Source organism: Frieseomelitta varia, unplaced genomic scaffold (genome assembly GCF_011392965.1).
Source record: "Frieseomelitta varia isolate USP_RPSP 00005682 unplaced genomic scaffold, Fvar_1.2 scaffold_264, whole genome shotgun sequence".
In the NCBI taxonomy this organism is placed as follows: domain Eukaryota; kingdom Metazoa; phylum Arthropoda; class Insecta; order Hymenoptera; family Apidae; genus Frieseomelitta; species Frieseomelitta varia.
In genome coordinates this window covers 605,106-631,777 of record NW_025109995.1, presented here as the reverse complement: position 1 = coordinate 631,777, position 26,672 = coordinate 605,106, and the positions used below count along the sequence as shown (strand labels likewise).

At 41.7% G+C, this 26,672-nt stretch overlaps 1 protein-coding gene across 5 annotated transcripts in view; it reads left to right on the top strand.

The window, feature by feature from the left end:
* The window catches only part of LOC122528830 (sodium/potassium/calcium exchanger Nckx30C), a 71,083-nt gene that overhangs the window by 15,276 nt on the left and 29,135 nt on the right, over positions 1 to 26,672 (top strand). For 2 of the 5 annotated variants that reach the window (XM_043654366.1, XM_043654364.1), the window contains one exon: positions 15,118 to 15,391. In XM_043654366.1, the coding sequence (XP_043510301.1) occupies positions 15,118 to 15,391 (274 nt within the window). Of the gene's footprint in view, positions 1 to 15,114; positions 15,392 to 26,672 lie in introns of all 5 variants that reach the window. The other 3 variants (XM_043654367.1, XM_043654365.1, XM_043654363.1) reach the window with 3 other exon arrangements.

Sequence of the window (26,672 nt, the reverse complement as noted above, 5' to 3'; positions counted from 1 at the left end):
TCAAACCGATCTTGGAAACAAAGGATTCGGTAGACAGCCGAGAAATTCCCCTCGGTGGCACGTCATTCAGTGACACCTGTCACTTGCCACTGCCGTACGAATCCTTTTTTTTTTTATTTTTTTTTTTCATTTTTCACCCTCGGCAAGTTTCAAGTTAATCTTACTGTCGGGGTTGTGCTTGTCGCTTTATCTATCGAGACCCTTTCGTCGTCGAGTTCAAATCGCGTTAAAAATTTCAAGGGACTGTGGCTGTCTCTTAACCAGGTCGTCAAATCGAAGGCATAAATAATGGGGGGAGGTAAACATTGAAAATACCGAAGGTGCGACCTCTAATCTCTTAAGGGTTGAGGAACGGTAACTCGCGCCGAGCCGACACGATTCCCGCGGAAAGAAAATCGATCCGCGCTTCGCGTTTTTGATCGTCGTGTCCGACATCGAGAAAACTCGCTCGAATTCGATCGAAGTAGAGGAAGTAGAAGTTTACTACGAGCTTTCACGTGTAGTAAATCTGGGTTTCAATTTTTCATGCGTTTAACACTAGAACTATCGATGACTACCGTTGTGTAAAACTTTTATAGCAAAGGACAAAGGAAAAAATTTCTGATAAAATAAAGAACACAAGCTTCTCTTTTTATATTTTTTACTAACGATCATTCGAGTCTCTAAAAATACACTGTTACAAATATATAAAATTTCTACGAAAAATTCTAAATTGATCATTTTTACCATTTTGGTAGTTTCAGTGTTAATATTGTTTAAATACGGTATTGGAATATTTGTAGGATCAGTTTGTGAAATTTCGTTGACTCTGCAGAGAGACGTTGATCAAGTTTAAAACGAATCTTGTAACTGTATATAAAAATCAGAAGATATATTTCGTAAACGTCGTCAGTCAATCAACGTATATCAATATTCTACAATATTCAATGATACTTATTACGTGGCCATTCATATGCTGTGTGTTAATTTTTTTACGATATATGCAACTTTTATATACGTTATTAGATAGGTTTTGGCTTGACGCAGCTGCAACACAAGAGAATCCTCTCGTAAATGATCAGACTTCAATTAAATTAAATTAACAATTTCCTGGGAAAAAATATTTTTCCAATAGTAGATCAAACACCAAAATTACAACATCTTTTTGACTCTCGAATTTTATAATTCGTTATTGTACGGAAAGTTACGTACGCTCCATTTATGGAAACAAAATTTTGTCAATGTGTTGTTTGTTTTCACAGTGCAAATGCTTTTAATGTGTCGTAAAAATACATACAGTACCAAAATATTCGCGCGGTATCTGGGAGCAGGGACGAATTTCGTTGTTCGTCGTTCGGGGGTTGGTTCATTCGGAGTTGCGTCTCTCGAAATCGCGAGTGGAGAAGTTTGTTTGTTGGGAACACCGTCGTCCTTGGCGAGCCGTTGGAAAAGATGTCGGTGACAATCGAGTGCCGGGGCTCGCTATTGTTCGAATGTGACGAAGAAGCGACGTTCGAATGAAATCCGGCTCACTTGGCCTACTCGCCGCATTTACCTAACGGTGCACTCTTGAAATATTGCCAGCTGCGATAAACGCCCACACGCTCGCGTTCAATGAGACTCGCGTTTCGCTTCGAAACGGCCGCGTTTCACCCGCGAGAGGGCTGGGAAACGCGGCAGGAAGAAAGGGGAGGGAAAAAAAAAGAAAAAGAGAAAAAGGAACGTGATGGGAAACGCGTGTATCGAGAGAAAACGCGAGCTCGCGGGGCAAGAAACGGGATGATGAACGTTTTATTCGTTCGTTTAAACGTATCGACAGTGCAACGCGCTCGAACTTTCTCCGCGATTTTCCATCGCGTTCCCGGGCTTTCGTTTCGCCTTCCATCATCGCCCTCTTCCTTTTCACTTGGCCTGCAAGAATCTAGGCAATTCCTGGTAATTGGAATAGTCTTGGAGGAAATTTTGATTAAACGGGGATAGGATGAACAGCCGGGTGCAATTATGGCATCTCGCCGCCCGAAAGACGATATTTCTATTACTTGGCACGCGCGCACCCTAGTTTCCTCGTTGCTTTCTCCATTCTTCTTGTCGAGGGGTGGGGTGGGTGGATGGGTAGTCGACGTTGCGTGTGATTAATTATAACGCGGTTATTGGTAACACAACCGCGTAACAGGCCGTTAATCGCCTCTCGTAGTCTCGACGTTCCTCGCGAAGCTTTCTTCTCACGTTTTCTCTCGTCTTTCCACGCTCTCTCTCTCTCTCTTTCTCTTTCTCCTTCTCTTTCTCTCTTGAATTCACTCGCTGCGATAGATCGCTCTGCCGGAGCGCCGCAAATCTGACGTCAAAAGTGTCCACATCGGATGTGAATCAGTTTCGAATTTCCTCGATAACATTTTGGTTTTTTCGTTAAAACAAATATTAATTTTCCAAACAGAAATCTAACCATAAATTTCTAAGAGAGATTAATGAACAGTTGTACCTCTAGCCGGTCTCTTCCGAATTGCAGCAGATCGAGAAAGACGTTTTATCGCGATAAAATGTTCCACCGTTCGAACAGAAAAAGCTCGTCTTGGCGGCTAAAGCGTATTATGCGTATCCGTGGATATTTTTTAACGTGCGATTACTTAAACAATATATGGCGTGATATTCGGCGCTCGTAGTGAAAGGGTTAAGTAACAAATGGTCGTTGGACGAGCAGATGAATCGATGAGATTTCCTTTCTACCATCCACCGAGTCGTCCATCACGCTCGATCCATTTCGTTTCTCGTTTCCCAGCTTATCCCCTTCGAGTCCTCGAGCATTCGTACACGGCCGCGCGCGTACATGCCGCGCCTCGTTAATTGCACCGCCAGAGATCTCGTCCCGGCTCATTTGTCGGTCCCCCCCTTCTCCGCGGTTATATTCTTCTCTCGCATTCTGCCGCGAGTTCTCCAGTTTCTTTTTTCCGTGAAACTGGGCCAAGGTCGGCGGCTACTCCGGTACCTGACGTTTGCACGACGTGTTGTACGATCGCGAGCGCCGCGAATATGCGCCGTTCGCGCGAAAAATTCGCGCTTGGCAAGCGTCGCGACCACCGGCCACGACCGGCAACCATCACGAGGGTTAGTGGGGAGGTTCTACGCGTACGTATGTAGGTTAAACTTGCAAAGGAGGAGGACTCGACGTGGCGATATTCGCGAACGGCGGTACTCGAGCCGTTTATTTCCGGTTTGACGTTAATTGGCAAATCGCGGCGCAATTTCCATTGTCGTGATTCATTTCACCGATCGTTGACGATCTCCCTGCCGGCGAGAGTCGACGCGATAGCGTCTCGATTGCGAAATTGGCAATTTTTTTTTCCTTGCATTCTCTCTCTCTCTCTCTCTCTCTCTCTCTCTCTCTCTATCGCGCAATCGAATTCAATTATTAGTCTAAATTCCAGAGTGACCTGTTCACATCCAGAGCGAGCCCAGTCGTTGATTCGACCACGATGAAGCTCGGATGTACATATATGTGTCGTCGGTGTGGGGGAGTGAAATGGGTGAAAATTCGACGCGTAGTTCGTCGAACGATCTCTCTCGTGGGTGGTGGTCGCGAATTAAACAGGGTGTTATCGAGATCGATCGAACGATGTCGCCAACTCGCACCACTTCACATTCGACGTGTGACATTCGTTAATTTCGTTCCGAGTTTCCATCCGTTTCCACGGATCGGCGGATTCGAGTCTCGAGCGCATTTCGAAGGCGGTAGGAAGACTATTTTATGATACCGAGAGGCCAGAGGCTTCGAGTGAAACGATCGTGCTAACTCGTACAAATTTGTTAGTCAGCTCAAGTAAGCCGATTACTTGTCCCTCGCTTGACTTAACACGCGAGACACAGGCGGGCGCGGCAGTTGGCCGCAGTTACTCGGCCGTATGTACAGTTGACACGACAATCGCAGCTTGCAATTAACAATAATCAATTGGCCGTTTCTCTCGTTTCGTCGATCGAGCACGCGCCAACCGGAAAAAAGGTCCGACGAAACAAACGCCACGCCCATTTCCGTGATTCACCTCATCCTTCGGCCATCTCGTTGCGATTTCCCTGAACATTTCCAGATAAATACAACGCGTCACGATATGTCTGCCGAACATTATTCCGCTCTATTTATTATTCTTCGATTCGCCGCTGGTTCGCATCTGCTATTCCGTGTGCGTGTTTGTTGTGCATGTTACGAGGGTGGTGATGGTGGTGGTCGTGTCCAGGGACAGGTTCGAGTCCGATATGTACTTGCAAATCCGAGACAAGTTCGATATCTAAGTTTCGTTTCGTGTGTCTCGAGTTGTAATACCGATATTGCTGTTACGATGCTATTGATCTTTATAATATCTTAATCGTAATATTTATATCTAATATAATTATATAACGTATTCAGTTATTAGTAATATATTATATAATATTATTGTATTATTGTATCGTGTTACGATACTAGCGTAAAAGAGAATTTTATTCTCTTATTTTATTAATAATGCATCATTTCTACTAATTTCTCATTCTTGTTGAGAGAATGAACACAGCAAAAAATAACAAGCAATTTGGAAACGATCTTTTGGTTCAGTTAATTCATTGAAATTAAATGACGTGCAATCTCAAGTACAAGATGATGTTCATCCACTGGCGTTCGAATTTACTTGGAAACATGAAACGTATATTCGATAAATTATCCAGCTTAGATTCTTACAAAGGGTCAGAATAAGACAGATGGTTTCTTAGAAAGGATTCGAAACGCAACGACTAAAGCTACTTTGAACCATCCTGCGAGATACACCGATCTTTATTTCTGCTCGCCAACAGCGCGATATTTTATTTGATCGAGATGCTCTCTCGATCGAGATTTTCTTATCTCACGTCGTTATTTTTACCGGTAAATGTATACCCTATCACTTGGCCGATATTTACGGGCTCTCCGCTCTTGGCTGTTCTGTTTTTCGTTTCACAGAGAGAGAGAGACGCTGGATTTTCCAGAGCGAATCTCCATCCCGCGGGAGTTTGCGGTGGATGTAAAGATCGCAATAAAACGCAACGATAACGACCGAAGACTGCCGCGCGGCCGTTTCCTCGCAGAACCCTCCCGATCCAGACGAATAAGACTCGCACTTAACGAGCTTTCTCTCGCTCTCCTTTCAGCTCTTTAGTTTTTCGTCGTTCTTCCCTCGCGAATTTCGCGGTTAATGAATATTTAACATCGGCCGTTCGTTCGTGGCGCGCGATGGCCAGCTTCTGGAAAGCCTCTCGGTCAACGGAGATTTCATCTCGGATAATTCGTTAAGCTCGGTTCATACTTGCTGGTCGAAAGTATACGACCGGACAGATGACGATCCGTGTCGGTAGAATTTCACCGAGGCATTCACGCTCAACGATCAGAGACAATCGAGCACCGTCGCAGTAGCCTCTTTCGTATTTGTTCGTTGGCTCGTGGGAGGAACAACGTCGCTCTCCAAGCATACTTAATCGCGTTAACTTTAGACGGGCGTGTTGCGTTACGGGGTAAAAGAGAGTGGGTTTGGATACGTCGGATGCTGGAGAATCGCTAGGAAGAAGGGGCGTTTCAAGTTTCTTTTATTTTGAATCAAAATTTCATTTTGAAACTTCTGTTCTCACTGTAAATTCTATTTTGTTCTCACTGTAATTCTTTAGATTTCTGCTTGCAGAAAAAAATATTCGTTATTCATAAATAATAAACAAGAAACATTCATTGTCTTTAACAGTAAAAATTTATAACCTATAAGCGTTCGCTATTTACACGAAACGTATTGGTTAGAAGAACTGAAAAATAAACTGAAGAAATTCGATGAAATCGACAGCAAACTAATTGCCACAAATTTTCAGATCAACAGATTTTGATTCGACTCGGCCGAGCCGCATACTGTGAATACTCCCCGATTACGTGTAAGTGATATTGACCGACGTCTGACCGTACCGTGACCTCTATCACGTGAATCAGGCATTATTTCCGCGGGCGCGAAAGTGTGCAGGCATTCGAGTAGGCAGGGACACTTGCCAATTTTTGGCGACGATCGCCCGAAGGCTGAAACGCGAGTTCGCCACGTCGGCCTCTATCGCCCGACCCGTTACTCCACTCGAAGCCCCTTTAACCCGAACGAACTCGTGCAATTTTTAACAACGAGAGCAAATACCGCCGCGGGGGACGCTCGCTCGGTGGAAATCGAAGGACGTCTCTCCTCCGTTGGCACGGAACCGATAAGAAATTTTCCCTGTCAAAAGCAACGTCGCTTCGCGAGAAAGCTGTTTTTTTCCCCTCTTTTTTTTTTTTTTTTTTTTTAACCAACTGGTGGAACGCGACGCGATAAATCAAACGAGCATAGTCGAGGGGCGTGGCTGGTTAAGCGCAGGTGGGATTATGAAACAGTCTGTATACAATCGAAAGAAAGAACGATGCGAAGTTTGCTGGCGTAACACGGTGCTTTTAGAACGAAACTCTTGACAAGTCAACAGAACTCGGGACTCGAGGGCACTTTTTCGGGAAAGTGGGCCTCGGCGATGGACGAGAAGAAACGGACTCGTTTCTTCTTTTTCTTCTTCTTTTCCTTGATGGATTGACCGCCTCGTAATCATGGACGAGATAAAGTATCGTTCGTACGATGACACGGACGAGTTGTTCCGTGCTACAGGGAATAACGATATCTCGCTTGTCAATTTGTTGGGACGAAAGTTTTAATTGGAAATGGTTCAACGCGTGAAACTTTGTAGTGGACGTGTAAGAAATTGAATCATGAACTCGGATAATTCTAAATCAAATAATTGTACTATTTGTTAATGATCTTTGTTGTTTCGTTGTATCTCTAATGTTGCAACGAGAAATATCGATCAGTATAAATAGAACGTACACACTCCAATTTAGTTAAACTGAGAAAATCCGAATTAAATGAGGAACAATTTTCCTTCTGAAAAAAATCATCTGATTAGTTACTAATATAAAAACTGTAACGTAGCATCACGTATTAATTCATGCTTATGCAACGTGTCTTCATTCCGCTATGAAATTTCTTGAAATTCCTCGAATCAGAACGCTCATCCCAACAACTAAACTTTGTGGATATTTGTGCAAATTCATATTTTATTTACAAAATATTATATATACTATATTTTGAATATTCTATACAATTTTACATCTTAAAATTTTTCATAAAAATTCGCATGATCTACGATATCGCGTTGCGACATATCTCATCCACGATTGCATCTCCAAAATATCTCCAAGATGTCCAAAATGTCGCGATGTTCTTGTTGGAAAACGACTACGTGTCCCACGTTCACTCGCTTCGCATCGTCTAGCAACTCGTTGATTATTTAATCGTTTCATTTCCCGAATGGGTCATAGTTTACGCAGCGTTGGCATTCACTGTTTAGCCTCGTCCCGAAGGAGACGCCGTTCCCAAACGATCAAGCGTAAATGAAGAATGCATTGGGTACGAAAGCGTTGCATACGAAATAACAAGGACTTCGCAAGCGCGTAAAATCATTCAGAATTTTCGTGAATCGAAAGTGCTTTCAAACGATATTTATTAGGTGCCAACTGGAAGCTCGAAGCTTGCCAAATTCGATGTGATCTGTGCCTTGTCTCATTAAAGATAAATCATTCGATTTATGTATCTAAAAAGATAGATCATTTATCGAACCGAAGCTTGCCAATGTGATCTGTGCCTCATAAATAGATAGATCATTTGTCAAAACGGCGAACCATGGATGAACGTTGGATTCGTGTACATTTCTTATGAAAACTTGAAACTTTGATCTAACAAAGTTGCTCGTAACACTAACAGCAATATCTCGAAACTGATGAAAGTATCACTACGTTACGAGAGAACAGACAATTCTCTAAAGAGTGACTGAAGATTTCAATGGCAATAGTTATAAAATTATTTAGAACGGACGAAATATATCCGGATCCGGGGAATTGACATTTGATTGAGTCGCTACGTTTCAAAAAAGTTAGAAAAAAAAAAGAGGCGCCGCGAAACACGCATTTACGAATTTCGCTGTTTCATCAGCAACAATCTAATATCTCGTAACGAAGTACATACGTACGCGCGTACGATCCCATCGTTATTCGCGATTTCGGTCGAAACAAAATTCGATATTCCGCTCGCGCGCTCGAGAAGCTAAAGTAAACTCTAGTATTATCGAGTTTCCAAACGAACCGCATCTTTCGGCTTCGTCGCGATTTATCCATAGAAATCATGGTCTGGTGTATGTTAGAGGAATTTTAGTATCTGTCAAATCAGGAATGAAACGATTTTAAGAAGAATTAATTACGTGCATTCCTCTTGTTACGAGAACATCGGCTGATAAATATCTTTCGTTTATTTTTCATTTGGAGTACGTATATTTTCTACAACGAGCAACAAGTTTCTTCTTAGTATCACTGAAGTATTTTAGTCATCTAGGACGTTGTTTCCTCTTTTAATTGATTGTTTCGGATATATTTTTCCACTTGGAAAATCATTCTTCGCGATGACACACTGCGGTTTTTGTGGAAAATTTCACACACAATACATGTAACACGAGTCTATAGAAATTATGAAATATCCAAATGTCTCTATTTTTTTTTTTTTTTTAATTACAAATTTTCAAAAACGTGAATTTACATAAAAATTTGCAGTCTATCGATTACGAAACAAAAGCGAAGTAAAAAGAAATAAGATAAATAAATAACGACGAATAAATGTATATTTATATTCCATGTTTCTTTTACTTTCGACTTGTAGAACAATGTGCGTTACCCATTAGCCCACCCTCGTAATATCCTTCGCTCGTGATTTGGTTACTTGCATGGTTTCGAGGCAATCCTCTGTCTGATGGTGTATACGCGCGTGGTCCTCGCAGTCTCGTTAATTACAAAGTTCATTACCTCGTCGACGACGTGATACGGCGACCAGTCGCACATACACAGACACGCATACTCCGAGGACATTAGAGCCGATAGTTAAGCCGAAATCTGGCATTCTCAGCTTCGTCCTCGCGACTAGATTGTCCACGTTTATCCGTGGACGCCATCTCTTCAGATAGTCTTCATCGATCTCACGATCTCAACTGAAATTACTCGTGACAAATGATTGGGTACGTTCCGCAGCTAACACCGGAATTTTGGTTTTCGTGTTGTGTTTGATAAAACTGGAAGATTTAATTGAATTTTAATTGTAGTTCTGCTAGGGAACAGAAGTCCTTTCAGTGTGATTATATTAAAAATTATATTGTTATAAATGATATTGAAGTAGCAAAGGGCGCAGTCAGAAATTAAATATCAATATGCAGAGAAGACGTGGGTAAATGTAGGACATATTGCAAATACAAAAAAAGTAGTAAATAGCACGGTCAAAGGTTGAATATAAAGACGCAGAGAAAATGCAGATAAAAATGAGATACGATAATGAATACAAAGTAGAGTTTGTGATAAATAATCTTGAGTGTATAAATTGGGCTGATTTAGCAATTCATCAGCAATGAATTTTTCTGTATTATTATTGTGTCTCTCGTCAACTCTTTCCATTAAGTTTACTCATCTCAACTTTTCGAAATTCGTTTGTTTTAAATTTAACTCCCCCCCCCCCCCCCCCCCCCCCCCCAAAAAACCCCCCCCCCCCCCCCCCACCCCAAAAAAAGAAAACATTACTTGCGGGATGAATATAAATGGAAATATAATCATCGTGGCTCGTTTTCTGTTCCTCGTCCAGCAGAGTCACACGCATTTTGCAAGTAAACGTTAAACAGCGCGCAAACTGTAGTTTCCACTCGCTACACGGTCGAGCTCTATGTTGATTCGCCTCTGGTTAAAAATACAATTCGAAATTTATGTCGCGAAAGACTGAGAATCCGCGACGATAGAAGGAAGAAATGAAATATTGATTCAGTAGGAAAATTCAGCGTGCTCGGTTCGTTAATCCTCATGCGTCCTTTGGTGCGTCGATTTGATATATTTTTTTCTTGCAAAATGTTATATTATTTTGCAGCGTAAATATGGATATGAACATGACATTTATTCCTCCAACATGTGGCATATATTTTTTAACATTTCCGATAGCAAAAATACACCGCCAGAGTTGCAAATAATATTCATTTTCAAGCTCCTTAACAGGCATCTCGGCATCTTCGAATTTATTACGCGGTAATTATGCATTCGGTGCGAACAAGTGAAAATGACGATAAATATTTGGCAAAACGGGAGAAGACAAGATCATCAGTATGAAATCGAACATTTACGTCTGGGGATTAATAGTATTCTATCTACGAATTTTATATGGAATTCAATATTCAGTTCTGTTTGCTACGAATTTTATATGGAATTCAATATTCAGTTCTGTTAATAAAAGAATTTGCAAATTTAATTATTCATCGTGCAAATTTTACACTAGGGAACAGATTAAGTTCGAAAAATGGGGATTAACACGAGCACGATGAGGAGGATTAACGAGCTTTCTTAAGACTGCTCGAACTTTCGGCTCGACGACGCGTTAAAATTTCAAACTTTGGTTCCTTTCACGAAAAACTTTATAGTATCTTCATAGTGAAGAGTACCTTGAACTTGTGAGACACCATAAGGACAATTGTAGAGACAAGAAGAGAGAAATCTGTGAATTAACGTCTTTAATCTCTTGCGCTGGAATGACGTGCCATGCACGTCGAGAATTCTTTCTCCCAAATTGCAACATTTTTTCAGTTTTATGTATATTGAAATGTAATCCAAATGCAAAACAAATGATAAATTGATTACTTCTTAATTGTTTCTATCCAGTGATGTCATACGGACGAGTTCAAAAGAAAAGGAAAGCGACAAATTATCGTATACGGTTCGGTCACTCGTTATGGTCTGCGAGAACCAGTTGCCAGCGCAAGTGGTTAAGGGAACGTGATAGATGTTAATTTCTTCGCACGACACGAGCAACCTTCATTCACTGGACGAACTGAAACAAAATAGGAAGTAAAGAAGAACATCTCTCTCATTGTCTGATAATTTAACAACGACAATGACGGCGAATTAATAGCAAAGAAATAAATAAAACTGTCAACTCGGTGAAATTGGACTTTGCTCTTTTACCAAATTTCGCGCACTCTCCTCAACAACGTTGACTCGATTCGCAAAGTCAAACTTTCCTCCTATCCGTTTCAATCTACCAGATCGTTCGCGCCGATTAAGCCGGAATTATTAAACCAGAGAGAAAAGGGAAAAAAAACGAAGGGAACAGGGGTGGAAATGTAATCGGCAAACACGACAGGATGCAGTGCGACGTCGCGTAGTTACGAGCTATCCAGCTTATGCGTTGGCTACGCTGCATCATTATCTCGTTCCGTGGAGTGTGCGCGGCTCTTCTCGTCAGGTTCTGTGCAAGCTACGCCTAAGCGAGTATGCGCGGGGAAAACACGGCCCTCGACGAATTCGCAAACATTCTCAGCCCTTGTCGCGCGACGTAACAGGTAAAAAACGATGGGGGAGGACTTTGGTCAACCATTACGAGAGACGCTCTGTTCAAAGGGAGAGGCCATAGGACGTTGTCGTCCAAAATTGGTTGAAGTTCTTTCAAAGAATTTCCTTCGTAGGCACCGGTAATTACTATCCGGACGGACGTGGATGTTCGTGCGATTTTTCACTTTTAGATGAGACGTAGCTCGCTTTTCCCGACTTAATTTGTTCCTTGTTGCAAGTGGTAAAAAATTAGTAGCAAACGGGTAAACTTGCAAATACTTTTATTAATCGGTAAGTAGGTTAAATTTCAGCTACGTGCAATCCACTCTCAGGTATCAGACGATCGAATTTACAATTTTATATACTTTCTAGACATTTTGTAGGAAAAATATGTCAAATTGACACGCACAAGGGATGAACAAGGGTTAAATGGAAATTTGTGTCAGGTTATTACTCTGTAATAAGTTCTTTATATAGCATCCACGGTTTGATAATTATTCGATGAAAAGTTGCAACTTTTTCGTACGTCTTTTGAATATGAAATCAACATGAAAGAAATTAGTAAAATAGTTAAATAAAAAAAAAGTGTTTTGTTTTTATAAACAAATAATACTATCTTTCTCGTGTAAATCAAATGAATCAAGACATTGTAAAATTATATGAACAATATTACCTCGCAAGGTGTTTCATCCTTATCTGGTTCAGAATTAGCCAAGTTCGAGTGAAAGCAAATTTGACGAGTCCAATCCGGGGGAAAAGTGGAATGTCAATTTCAACAAATTGCAAGTTCAACATTTTTTCAATCATTTGTCACTCCGAATACATTTACTTTCATACGTAAGAAAATTTTGACGTTACACGTGAGAAAATAAATTTTCGTTTTCTGAGAAATGCTAAAACTTGACATTTCTCGTTTTTTCTGTTGGATCCCTTATCGTCAAACTCGAAAATTCGGTTTTCTCTTCTGGAAACGAACGCTTTAAATGGAAAGAATTTTCTACCCTTTTTCTTCATCTCTTTTCCAATTGTATCGCAGAAGAAACTTCCTGTAGATTTCGTTTCGCCGTACGACGCACCAATCATCGTCACTGTCAAGCATTAATAGAAATATGATAAATGGCGAAAGTATTCCGAGTGAAATTTAAGGCGAAGAAACAACAGAGGATGGGTACGATGAAATTTCCCCGTGTATTCCGCGTTCACTCGATCACCGGATTTTTCATCGGCCTTCCTCTGTCTTTGTCCTTCGTTTCGCACGCCTCTGGGTATTTTTCACCTGAGTGAAATTACTTTTTATCGCGTCAACGTGCTGCGTATTTTCGAGTTGTTTGTTTATTCATAGTAGTGCTCTTTTTTTTCACTCACTCAGCCGCATATTTTTTTCTCTTCTGTCGTTCTTTCTCTCTCTCTCTCTCTCTCCTTTTCTCTCTCTCTCTTTCTCTTTCTCTTTCTCTTGGCAGCTCTGCAGGAATACACGTTTCTTAAATAGATCAATGTATCAACTAATAAAATCGGTATTCGTTGAGGTTATCCGTTATCGAGCGGCAGAGATACTTTTAGCATTCGTCAAATCAATGGGAAAACATCTTGGTAGAGGTCCCTATTTCACCTTTTTTCACGTGTATGTAAATACATATGTACTCGTAGACTGAACAAATTCAATTCGTGTAATTTTTAATACACAGACATTTATATACTTTTGTCATCTCACATGTCACGTTTATTTAAATACAATTGTTTACGAAAGTATTCGAATGCTTATAGCGACAGTTTGCGAGTATAAAGTAATTTGAAATTTCATTAACATTAGAAAAAGACACAACTGTCACGATTACGTTGGCCAAGTTTGAAACGAATCTATATATGTGCACAGAAAATTTCGCAGACATTACAAAAACATTACATTTAAACAGCCAATTATCTTATATAACCTCTCAGAATTATTAATAAATTTAAGCGTCCAGTTGTACTGTTTTTAACACTTGTTAATGTGTTTCAAACATATTATGCGTTGTATATCGATCATTTGTTAAGTCTGGAAATGTTCGTAACTTTGACGTACATTTCCAAATTAATTTTACAGCTTTGCCATTGTAATTAATAAGCGTCTTTCATATGTCAATGAAATTTTCAAATGTTTCAAACGTACACTAGAGTTCCCTAAATTAAGAGACGTATACTAAAACGTATATAAAAGCACATGTACAGGGTGGGACAAAAGTTTCTTTCCACCTATTTTTCTTAATAAAACAACAAATTATATACAAGAGAAAGCTAATTTTGTTAATTTTAAATTAAACTCAAGTTCAAACACGATTTTTTCAAAAGTTATTTATTCACAAATTGAATACAGTATATATAATAAGAAAGTCACGGATTTATTTTAGTAGCAAGTAGGATTTTTGGCCCGCTCAACGTTATTAAAGACATACACACTCGTATTACAAAGTACAGATCTTCAGTTCTTCTGCGAAAACAACACGGCTCCCTTAATTCCTCGACACAATCGTTTCACTCGCCACGATCACCACGTTTTCGGAACGCCTAATTGCAATCGTCCGGGAATAATGGAAGGAAGTCGAACAGCAGACGTATCGTTAGCCGATCGTTTCGATAATTCGCGAATGCGCTTATTGTTCCGCGCGGTTTGGAGTCGGGGGCTGCTGTCTCCGTAACCTCGATTCATCCGCATCTGAACGAACAAAAGGACGCATGGGATGTATAGCCAGGCCAGAAGCGACACTCTCGTGACTCGCGATTCGACCGAAGCGTGTTACTCGGCTATCCGGAAGCGACCTGAAAGTGGGAATCCGAGGCGTGGGAGTTTCGCGTCGAGTCCGTTAACGTTTCACGCGTACATACAGCGGACGAGAAAAGTCATCCAGTTCGTTTGCAGCCTCGAAAGCGAAGGAAAGAAAAAAGGAAACGGGGGAGAGCCGGTGAGAAAACGATGTCGGAGATAGAGACAAAGTTATTCGTAATAGCGAGTCCGAAACGTAAAGTGTATGCTCGAGTTACTCTTCGCGCATATATGTATATCCTTGCTTCGGAGGTCTGAATGCCCCTAACCTCCGTCGCGCCCGGCGAGATATCGATTCGAATCGGAACGTGGAAGCGCGTCGACCGTCTAATCTCGTTAACTCTGTTTACCGCGATATAACGAGCGACTAGTAGTACTTTCATTAGCTGCAATTCGCTGTGCAGCGAGAGAGATCGCGAGAAATGTTCTTACACGAGACGCTGTTCCTTCGACTGCGTGAACAAAATGGCGCGAAGAGTTTGACGCGAACGTGTAAATTTGATCGAAGCAACATGACTACATTGTCATACTGATTTCTCGCGTGGGTCTCGGAGTCGGGGGTGAAGGCTGGTCGACCGAGCAGCGATTACAGTAAAAGAGAGAGAGAGAGAGAGAGAGAGAGAGAGAGAGAGAGAGAGAGAGAGAGAAGAAAGAAAAGAAAAGACACGGAGACAAGTAGACAAGACAAAACAGCCTACAGACAAAGGGAAGTAGAATTAAAATAGAGTAGAAAATCTAGAGCAGAAAAAAAAAAACAATAAAACAAAAATAGCGGTACGATAAGAAAAAAAANAAAAAAAAAAAAGAAAAGAAAAGAAAAATCGTGTAACAAGCGGAATGAAAGAAGGAGATCGATGTTGTATTGAGAGACGAAATGACGTGTGTGTTCCAGCAGCATCCGAACGCGACGAACAGTAGCGAGACGAGCGTGGGTGGCGTGTCGGGTGCATGCGGAAGCAGCGGCATACCGGCGGGTGGAGAGGCCGGGTGCAGCAGCAGAGGTGGCAGCAGCAGTGGTGCCGGTGGCACGGCCGGACAGGGCTGCGAGCAGGGAGCCCACGGTGGCTCCTCGTCTCATTCCAGGGAGAGCCACGCCAAGTTCAGGCACGGCTTGCTACAGCTTATGATCCACACGATCGATCCGCTCCACGACGGTCAGTCCCGCGCCGGTATACCAACTCCACACTCTATCACTCTCGCTTGCCGCTTTGCCTTAGCGCTGACAGCACGCTCTTAGCTGGTAGTCGTGTTATGTTTTAGCATAGTCAGTATTTTACTTTATTTCTAGAGACGCCGATAACCGAGAATCCGACCGATCTCCATCTCGAAGCTGAAGCGTTGTCGTTCGATGTTGATCGATCTGTCGGTTTCGGTCTTTTACGAGAGTTTCGACAAGAGAGTCCGGATAATCTTCTTGGCAAGGGTGGGAGGGTGCTCGCGAACGGTTCTCGGCGGTCGTAACCGTATCCGCTGAATCGGCTGAAAATATCTCGCGACGAACCGCAAAACTTGGGAAACCTCTATCCGGACAAAGTGCTTTCAAGTGTAGAGTCACCGAGGAACGATCGTGCGAAATCTGCGGGAACGACTGTCCTCGACACGGTCTGTGTTCTGCTCTTTTTACTCGACAGGCCTTGGTCAAGCCTTGTGACTAAGTCTTCAAATCCGGGAGAAAATCGGTGGAAACGTGACTCGAGAAAGTATCCCGTGTACCCCGGTTGCGGTATTACCGTTTCGTATAATTGTAGAGGTAGAGTTTCCGTGCCGTCGAACAGTTTCCCAAACTAACTTCGTTAATTAACTGGCAGCCGTATGGATGAATATCATTAAACGATTGCTGCGATCGAATTTAAAATTCCAATTGAAACCGTATTCAAATCCGTCGTCGGGCAAGTCGTTGCAAAGACATCGGGGTCGTAACTCGTTTAACCTACATACAGATGTACATTTTGTAGCGTGATGATCTCTACTTTCCGCGATTGAAACGTTCGTTTTCCTCGTTTCCTTCGCTCGGAGCGACTTCTGTCTCTTTTTTTTTTTTTTTTTTTTTTTTTTTTTTTTTTTTCATAACGTACGCGATCCGCGAGTTCTCAAAGTCTTGGGAAAGTAGCGTTTGCGTAGTTGTTCGTCCAACTGCACTGGTTTGTTGCATGTTGACCGATGATGATGACTGTGTACCGTTGCGTCGGACGAAGTAACGAAACGTTGCGAGTACTTGACTTGATAAAACGAGCTAGAAGTTCAGTGTCGTGCACGTTGTGCCTGGGTGCCTGCGTACGGTAATACCATTCGATGCACGTGTTCACTTAGAAGTCAGTGGAACGACTCCTATTACGGTCGGACCGCTCCTACAGTTACGCCGTCATCGATGGCTTCGCGCGCGATACACCGATACACCTTTTTGTTGTGTTTACCCTTTTCGTTGTCAAGTCGATGAAAACCTTGAGAAACAGGAAAGTAGTTTGTAATTTTTAGACACTCGGTGTATCCGTCGGTGTATCGACCGAGACCGGGATGCTTCACTTGCTGTTAGAAATCAGTAGAACGACACCCGTTGTGGTCAGATTGTTCGTTACGTCACAACCGAGTTTCCCCTTGAAAAAATCCTGAGAAATAAAACAGTGCATCGGCGGTTAGGATAGTGTATTATTTATTGTTAGAAATCAGTAGTGCTACTTGTATTTATGCCATCAATGATGGCTGAGAGATGGAAAATTGATGGGATATATTTATTTAATCGCCTATTCACGGAGGAGTACTCGTTTCTTCATAGTGACATGTAAAACCGGTCATGGCATGGCTATCTGAGCAAAAGTTATGATACAAAAAAAAAAATGAGATTTATTGTTAGAACGGTCTGTTATAATCAGACTTGCTATATCGATACGTCGAGATATCTCGAATCATTAAGTTTCTTTTTTCTTTTTTTATGAGTCGTCAAAAACTTTGAGAAACAGCAAAGCATTTGCGAGATGTTTATACTTCTCGACTAGCGATCGAGACGTATCACTTAAAAGTCAGTAGAACGAGACTCGTTATGGTCAGACTATTTTTTTGAGCTTTTTGTTTGATCGCCAGACAATCTTAACAAACAAAGAAGCACTTAATGACACCTAAATATTTGTCTATTGACACATCGATTAGCCAGGGATATATTGCTTCAAAATCAGTAGAACGATACCCATTGTGGTCAGACTATTTCTCATCAATGTAGTAGATATCGTGTTTCCTTTTTTTCGGTATTCAGTCACCAAATATTGAAGAAATTTTTGCAAAACATTTTTGACACCCAGATACCAACGCTCATTTCACTTAAAAATCAGTAGAACGAGTCTCGGTTATGGTCAGCCTGACTGACTGAGTTCGCGATCTGTCCGCTTTTTCTCCTTTCGTTGTTGGATCGTTGAAAATGTTGAGAAGCAGGAAAGCATCGGTGACACCTAGATTACACATCGGTGTATCGACTAGCGATCGGGATGACAGATTAAAGCGCTAATGCGACGATTCGAAGGTGACTGGTAAATAAATGAGAATACGTGCTCGTTTCTCTGTCCCTTGTACCCTTTACACGTATTTATAGAGCGTGGCCTCATCGCGGGGGAAAAAAAAAATCCAATCCAGGATACTATTTTTCATTGCATCGTGCTGGAAGGCCTGCGCTGTCGACGTTTAACGCTGGACGTTGTAATAACGAGAGATAAAACGGTAAACGTCTCTTCCGAGAATCGGACTTTTTTTTTTTTTTTTTTTTTTTTTTTTTTTCTTTCGCGATCGCATGATTCGGAATCGCACGGAAAGAAAGGCAATTATCGTCGCGATTCCACGTATCATATTTCACTGAACTCGCGATCTCCGAGTGGGAACTCGTACAGACAGCTTGAGATTAGCCCTTCAGGATTAACTACGGTTAATGTTCATTTATTTAGAATTGTTTGATCATTTTTCTAAGACAGACATTTATATTAATAATAATAATAATAATTACCATTGGTCGGTTTAATCATAAATTTATAGACTCGGATGGTGATTCAATTTATATACAGAGTATCCTTGCGATCGTTTGTGAAATCTTTTCACGCAGGCTTCTTCGTTTCCGAGAGAAATGAATTTGAAAATTTGTCAAGCATTTGGTTAATTGTGGACCGAATAGATTGATTATTCTGTCTGCGAAAACGTAAATTAAAATTCTTCCATTTGACGCCTTATTTTCCAAAAGAACGAACACGTTGGTGTTTGGTTATTTGACAAATTTTCAAATTTAATTGAAAATTATATTCTTTCGACTTATTTTCATCAGGCAGAATAATCTTTTTTGCTTGTTGTTCATTCCTGACCAGTGTACAATTAGTATCAATTTTCAAACTCGATTTCCTCGGGCGAACGAAGCATTAAACGAAACGGCAGCTAGTCTTTCGTTCGACCGACTTTTGCGTGTGTAGAATCACGCAACGCACAGTGTGGCCGATTAATATCACGATCGCAGGGACATCTTGTATATAATCGTGAAATTTAATACCGTTGAGATAACCGTTTCAGTGGAGGTTGCACAGGAGTCAGTACGGTGCACAAACGTCGTCTCTGAAAGGTTAAAGCGGCCGATTGACCTAGAAATTTAGGGAGAAACACGAGCCGTTGCACGAAATATGCAACTTCTGCGAACGTTCTCGTTGTAGGTTCAACAATTCGATTTCGTTTCGTTGTCGATTATTTGCGGTCACGCAGGTGTTTATCTTTAACACTGTCATTGAGTGAAGATACATAATAATACTCTTTAAGTCTGTGAATTTTGCTTCAAAAATGCAGCACTTCCTTCTCTGGAATACAAACCGAGGGTTAAGCTTTCTATTGGACGTTTACATTTGACGTTTATCGAAATAAAAGAGTTATATAGAATACCTAGACAAAAATTCTTCAATACGATAGCCTTCATTATTTCATGGTTTATTTCATTAAAAAAGAAAAAATAAACAAATAGCAATATAAAATTATATTTTTCGATAGTTTCTATCCTACACTCGATCTCGTCACTCAATCACTTTTTCAAACAAGACCAATCTCGATAACAATTTAGAAAATCTCATTCGTTGTGTCAGTGAATACTAACATTGAAAGTTATTTTTACTAATTGGTTATTTAAATGTCGAAGCAATCAAATCATCTTTTTTTTCTTTTTTTTTTTTTTAAATACGACATGTGGTAGAAATCGATATAACAAGCAACATTCGATGCCGGTTGTTTCACTGTTGAGACATTCGAAGAGATTGAAAAAGATGGAAAAAGATCGTGATGGACTTTCTCAGTCAGCTGCTATTCCTTCCTGACACTCGTCTGGCGAAACGAACAACGTCGTAAATTCCTCTACAGCGGCGCTCCATTCCGATCGACCGATCGACCGATCGATATCTCTCTCGCTCTCTCTTGTCACCACTAAGTAATCGTTAGGCCGCGTGTTTCTCGGAGGGGACGGATCGCGTGCATTTTCGGCCGCGAGCCAGCCGATGAAATTTGTACAAGTGTCTGGACGTGGCGTTTGTTAACCGATGAACGTAACGAAACGTTCGGAGTTGGAGGAAGGATCGCGGTTGGCGTGATCGATAGGAATCTTAATCTAGAGGGTAACCTCGATAATCTCGACGTTGAAATTGATTTTCGACTGGCGCACGTACGTGCACCGGACTCGCTTATATAAATGGGTCAGGTCACGCGCGAATGGAAAGAAAAGGGCGATCATCAATTAGACAACTCTTTCGCGTGTGATAACCGGATACCTCTGGTGTAAGTCTAACCGTGTCGCGTGGAGGAAACGTTCGAGAACTTGACATCGTCGAATCCCTTCTTCTCTTTTTCCGATACTTTGAAGATAGTAGACGTCGAGCCAGCGTAGGATGGAAAATCAACACACCCGTTATTCTCTCGTTTAAATAATAACTTTATGCCAGATTCTCGATGGGTATCCTTTGATCACAGATGACCATAGTCGTGCAAAAATTTTAGGTTCTTAATTTTGATCTTGATATTTTATCCGTCGCCTATTTTCCCCGATAGAGATTGATAAAGAAAACGAACACAAATTATAAATTCCAAAGTTAAGCAACGTAGAACGTCAATTTTCTATACGACTTTTATTGCTGTATGTATCTTTCCGAATTTTTCTTTCTTTTCTTTTCCGACGAAAACACGTCGTTAATCTCGATTGCGAACGTTCGATGCGCGATCTCTGTACATACGCACGTACACAACTCCAGTTTCTGCCAGTCGACTCTAAAAAGGAGAGACCTTTTCTTTCCTTCTCTGGCGCTCGCGAGAGAAGCAGCCACCTATTTTTCCTGTCCGGAGCATTCGTTCGTCGCTGCCTCGCTTCGGTCCCGCTTTCTTTTCTTCGCTTTCCTCTCGATTTTCCACGGTATACCCGCGAGTTGGTGAAACAGAAGGAAAGAGGAAAAAAAAAAAAACAGCAGCAGCAGCAGTAATATGCAACGACGACGACAACAACAACAACAACAACAACAACGGTAGCAGCAGCGATTCGCAGCGTTTCACGGAAAAGGGGATGGTTGGCTTCGAATGAATTTGCGGGACGCGTTTCGAGCATGTATCCCTGAGTAGCGGTGAGTGGCGAGTATGTATCGGAACCCTGACCTAGAAAGCGGCGCGTATCGATCGTAACTAGCGAATCCACACTTGGGGCTCGCCTTCCTTTTCCCTTCCTTTAACGGCCGGGCCTTTAACGTCATCGAGACATCACCTTGCACCTTGCTACTCCAGATAATATTCAACGATTCTTCGAGTAGTCTATCCTCCCTCGAAGGATTCCCCGTCGGGTTCGACTCTCGCTGTTCACCCTTCGCTCTTTTCTCGCTGGCGGAGATACTTGCAAACCTCGTTCGTCTCGACTCACTCTCGGACCTCCTAATCATCATCCTAATCACCCGCACGCGTTTCTCTCGCTTTGTCGAGTTTTTTTTACCCTCGAATATCCTCGAGCGATATATACGATATTTCTCTTTTACAATCTATATTTTTCTTTTCTTTTTTTTTTTTCTGAGACAAGTGGCGATCTCGTAGATCTGACGTATCTTCATGTCTGATAATTCTCCGTTCTCTTGCTGAAACGACGTTCCAAACACACGCCCCCCCCCCCCCCCCCTCTGCCGCGTAAACGAAGAGGAGAAAAGTCTGGATTCGTTTTTCTTTTTGTCTAACCTAAATAAACGATCTCGCAGCAATGCGGAAAATGCACGGATAGCTTTGATATATTGACAAGACGAAGGATCTATAACGAGGCTCGTTCCCAGGCACATATTTAAGGTGCAGAGCTAGTCGCCCACGTTTGAGTGGTCCTCTCAGAAGTAGCACTCTTCGTACGTCACTCGTCGTCGTCGTCGTCGAAACTCGTCCCAATTGAACGCGTTATTTATAATGAACGAGCGTTCGTTAGACTTCTTCTTCTTCTTCTTCTTCTTCTTCTTTTCTTTCTCCTTTTAATAACTCGCAGGGAGAATACAAGGCAGATGAGCGGCATCGTGGCGAAAGGCCAATCGAAATCCCTCGCGACTGTCTGTACATAAGACACGTATCGGCGAGTCATTTTATCGAAAACCTTCCCCTCACTTCGTTCCCACGAGGTACGAATCGCGATTATCCAGCTCCGTCGGGAACGACATTAACAAATTGGGCCGCGTCGCTTTTAATCCCCGCCCGTTCTTTCTCTCGTTCTCCCAATTTAATTTGGTCCCTCGATGTCGAATTGACACAATGGCGAGAGATTAGTATCTAGTAACGAAGAGGTCAATTTCACGGTTTTAAATTTGCAAATTCTTTTCAATTTCTACTCGTAATCGGTTGCATCCAAAAAATCCTGTATGTAAATGCTTAATCTCATATCTTACCTTCTTTGTCTATCCTTCTTTGTTATGATTGTCTACTTTGTTATGATTTTCACTTGCTATAGTTGTCTATGTACATTTGAAAAAAGAAAAAAAAAAAAGAAAAAGAAAAAAGAAAAATGATACACTGATTATGAGTGCATAATTATCAAGCAAAGTACTCTGAAAGTGAATATTGGTAGTTTCTCCTCTCTCGCGATGAAAACGAATAAAAGAAGAACGAAAGAAGAAAATAAGCGAGACGAAATGTTCACAGATCCTCACCACCGTACCTATATTTTACGTGCTGCAAATTGAAACAAAAAACGAGGGCTAATTTCTCCGTCTCTTTTTCTTCGTCCTTATTTTTCGAACTCGTGGTCCCGTGGTTAACGTCCCGCCACACTTTGGCTTAATTCCCGTGGAGCTCTCCCGGTTCATAGTTCTTCGTTCTATTTACAGATGAACACACTTCTCGAGTTTGTCCTAAATGTCAGCCTCGCCCTCGATTTCTCGTTCCTATCCCTCGCCCTGGTAGTCCTGGCCGGCGCGAAAAGAAGGAATGCCGGGAGAGTAGGATGCACCTTCCTAAAGGCCGAAAGGGTTACATACATATATGTATATCGTACCGGAGGAATCGAAAGTCGAACGAAGGAATCGGGGGTGACCTTCGCGGAGGCAGGTTGAGCCAACCGCCAGTCATCAATCACGTCAGCTTTTGCATTACAATTATCCCGGTACCTACGTCTAATCCTTTACACGCGAGAACCCTCGCGAGAATCCGACGTCGTCGGGAAAGAGCTCGAGCGAGCAATATCGATCGACGTCTTCTGCGTCGCTTCTTCGACGTTACGCTGCCATTTTTTGCTCGAATATTTCGCGTTCGCACACCAGGGTGTTCTGCAATTGGCGATGCAATCGAGCAGGGAGGGAGTGGCGATTAAAGTGAAAAGAACACACAAGGTTCGTTTATTTTATTTAAATCGAATTTGAAAATTTATCGAGCAGCAGTCAGAAATTATCATTCGCATCCTGCGAATGCCAAACGTTGCTACAAGCAAGCGTGCTGTTTCATTATTCAGTTTTAACGATGCTTGACAGTTATAGTCTTCGTTGGATCGAGTGAAAAATAAATGATCGGCGAATGAATATGAATTTCTAACGAACGAGCACAGAGGTAGGTCAGTGAGTGAGGAGAATAATATTTTTGGAGAAAACAGCACGGTTTTTATATATACTTGATTTCGTTTAATCAATCGGACAGGAGCGAGCAGCTGATATTCCAAGGGCAAGAATAAGTGAAAAATTTTGTCAATGTAAATGAATGATGTAGACTGTTACCCGTTTTCGTGTTTTGATGTTAAAGATTAGCAGACACAAATCTTACTTCTGACTTTAATAACCCTCTGTTTATTATTCATTTCTCATCAGTCCAGAGTTAGTTGAATTTAAATATACATGGCTGATAAATTTTCAAACTCGAGCCTCTCGGGAACAAAGGATTTTAAACGAACTTGAACGAAATTTTGTTCTTTCTCTTTTAATTATATTTTTTAATCATATTTTTTCACAATCGAGCGTAGTTTCGAGATTGTACTATTAATTACAGGATACCTTGTATATATATTAGGACCGCGTGACTTGTTTAGTTGTTTAAAATATTTTACGAGTCACTCGAATGCCAGTTAAAATTGGATTCCGTCGTTGTTTTTTTCACCTTGAACACTTCCCCGTGGCGCACGCATACAACGTTTGCCACAGGGAAATTATTATAGCTTCCTTTTGTGTTGCACCCTTCTACCCTTCGTTGAAGCTCATTTTCACAGCCGTAAATGGGAACAGAGGGAAAATTGGTAGCGATGTTCGAAGCGGGGCTTAATTTTCTGGATAATTTGCCAAACGACGCTGGAAGACAACGAAACTCGTTATCTTTGGACGTCGTTCATTCTCTGTTTAAAGGGAGATTATCCCCGGAAACGAGGCGGTGTTATCGAAACATGCACTGCCGCTCAAAAATGTGTGGATGTTTTCTTCGTTCTTCATATTTACTTAAAAAGAAACAAAGAAGAAAAAATATGAAATCGTTGATAAGTTGAAATGAATTTTATGTGTTCTGTAAACGTGTTCATTAAATATCTCATCCATAATATTAAAATATATTACTGTATTTATATAATACTTATAAAAAAATTATAAACTGTAACTATACTGATACTATGAATATTGTTTATTTTTCATAAATTCTCTAAAACAACATGAATGACTTCCAATGGCTTAGTATCACAAAAATTGTCATTTAATTTCTCACCGAAGAAACGATTTGAACAACTGAGTACGTAAAAGTAAATTTTTCGATAAGCATCGTTTAACGATAGAAATATACTTTTTTTTTTTTATAAAAGTGATAAGTTTCCACATACTTTTGAGCGGCAATGTACATCTACCGCCATAGTGCAGCGTCAAGAAACGACGATGTCTCATTCGATCGGATTTTCCATCGCTGCCTCATTAAGGAACTCAATCGCCCCCCGATTTGATGAAAGAAATCGGTCCAGCATATCGAAGGTTCTTTTATTCAAAGAATAACTTGAAAAACACCGTCTCGTCCGCTATCTTTCCTCAGTGATTGTCGGCGCAACTTGTTTTTCTTGGGAAACTTTCCATTTTGCTTTCGCAGTCTCTGCTGCGCGCCTCTCTCGCCGGGATAAAGAAGGAAAACGAAGAACGAGAAAAGAAAGCAAATGAGATGAAATTCTCCTCTCTTGGCCTCTGTATGATGAAATTGCGCCGTTGGATGCAAGAGGAAGGGGTTCAGTGATTAAAGTCAGTGTTCACAAACACATGAACTTCACAAACAGAGAGAGAGAGAGAGAGAGAGAGAAAAGAAAAAGAAATAGAGAAAATGAAATGCCGTGTTTTAGCTGCCGATATAAACAGAGGCGGGCAAAGTTGATGAAGGTGAAACGAAATTAAATTTGAACCGTGTTACAAACGACGTGTTACGTAGAAGTTAGAAGACCAATTTATTTAAACTTAAATTTTTAACACGCAATTAAGTGAACTCTCGTTGCTTGAGTATACTCAGTTCGAACCTGAACTCTTATCGTATGAATTCCAATTGCGTAACTCTCATTATTTCAATCGTGAACTCTTGCTGTACAAATTCCAATTTGTATGAGCCACTTCGTCCATCGACAGTGTCGTATAAACGAAGTTCTACAAGTTTTGTACAACAATGAGATTTAGAATGAACATGTCCAGAAAAGAACGTAGCAATTTGACGAAACGTTCTAGAAACGAAAAGGGGTTTAATCGTTCCTTGAAAGGCTCTTCTCTTCTTGCATCCAACAGTACGACTGTCTCGGTATCTGCAAGACGGAGAAAGCACGACTGTGCTCGTTCTTCATCACGGTTGACCTTCTTCCGCGCGATCTATCTCCTCGCCACCCGGCAAAACGCAGAGATATTTGTTCTACCAACGAAACGGGTTTATGGCTGCGCGAAGGACACGCCAATCTATACCACCGTCGTTAACGATCGGGCTTCGCCCGATGTCCTTTCCTCCGTTCCTACGTTTATCATAAATACAGGCTGTTTCAGCGTTCGACGAGCGAGAGCGGAGGCTTGTTTGCTTTCCAACCGAGCGGAACTCTTTCACTCGTTGCTGTACGAAATGCCTGTCCTCCCGCGTGTCTTTCTTCGATCCGTTCCCAGTTCGAAGAACGACGTCGTTCCGGTTCGATTTAATTGTTCTGAAAACCGAAGCGCGTTCGCTAACAAACCTAGGCCGATCGAGCTTTGTAGGTTAATAGGTGGCACTTGGGCCGACCTGCGCCGGATTATTCTACTTGATTCGTCGCGCTTCGAAGCCTTTTCTTTGCCTCTACTTTACCGCCCCTCCTCTCGAAATCTCTTCACCGCTCAGTCTCGGAGAACACGAGTATCTCGTTGTTCCCTACCTCCCCTCCTCGTGTTTAATCCTCGTGTACTTTCGAGAAATTAACAGGATTTACACTGAAGCTCTGCTTCTGTGACGTTCCTTCGAAGCAGCTAACGCCTCCTCGTTTTTGTCACACTTGTCCCCCTCTTTTTAAGAAAAGTTCTTTTCGTTTCTCTCCGTTTCGTAACTTTTGTCTCTCGATTTCTAACTCTTATACGATTTAACCGCAAGACGATCTTAATTGAGAGCTCTCTTTCGTTTCTTCTCTTTGTTTCTCACCTTTCTGTCCTTTTCTTCTTTTTTCTTTTTTTTTCAAGACGCGAGCGATTGTATCGCGCCCAGGAAAGGTACGAAACGCGAAGGGTAAACAAAATTATCGAAGCTTAACAGCTTGAAACACAACGGTCTCGTCGTCCGCCTCCTTCCCATTCTCTTCCTCGTTCCTCTCGTTCTCCATCGCCGGAGTCCCTCCCTCTCGCGCGTTCCTACCCTTGTGCCTCTACATCTCGCTCGAGGCGGGTCGGTGGTCGATACTTTCATCGCAGTCCGACTCCTCGCCGACGGCTCTTCGCCTTTCTTTTCTCGCCTCGTTTCTAGTTTCGAGAATGAAGGCCACTCACCAGAGAGCCTTTTCTTCTCTCTCTT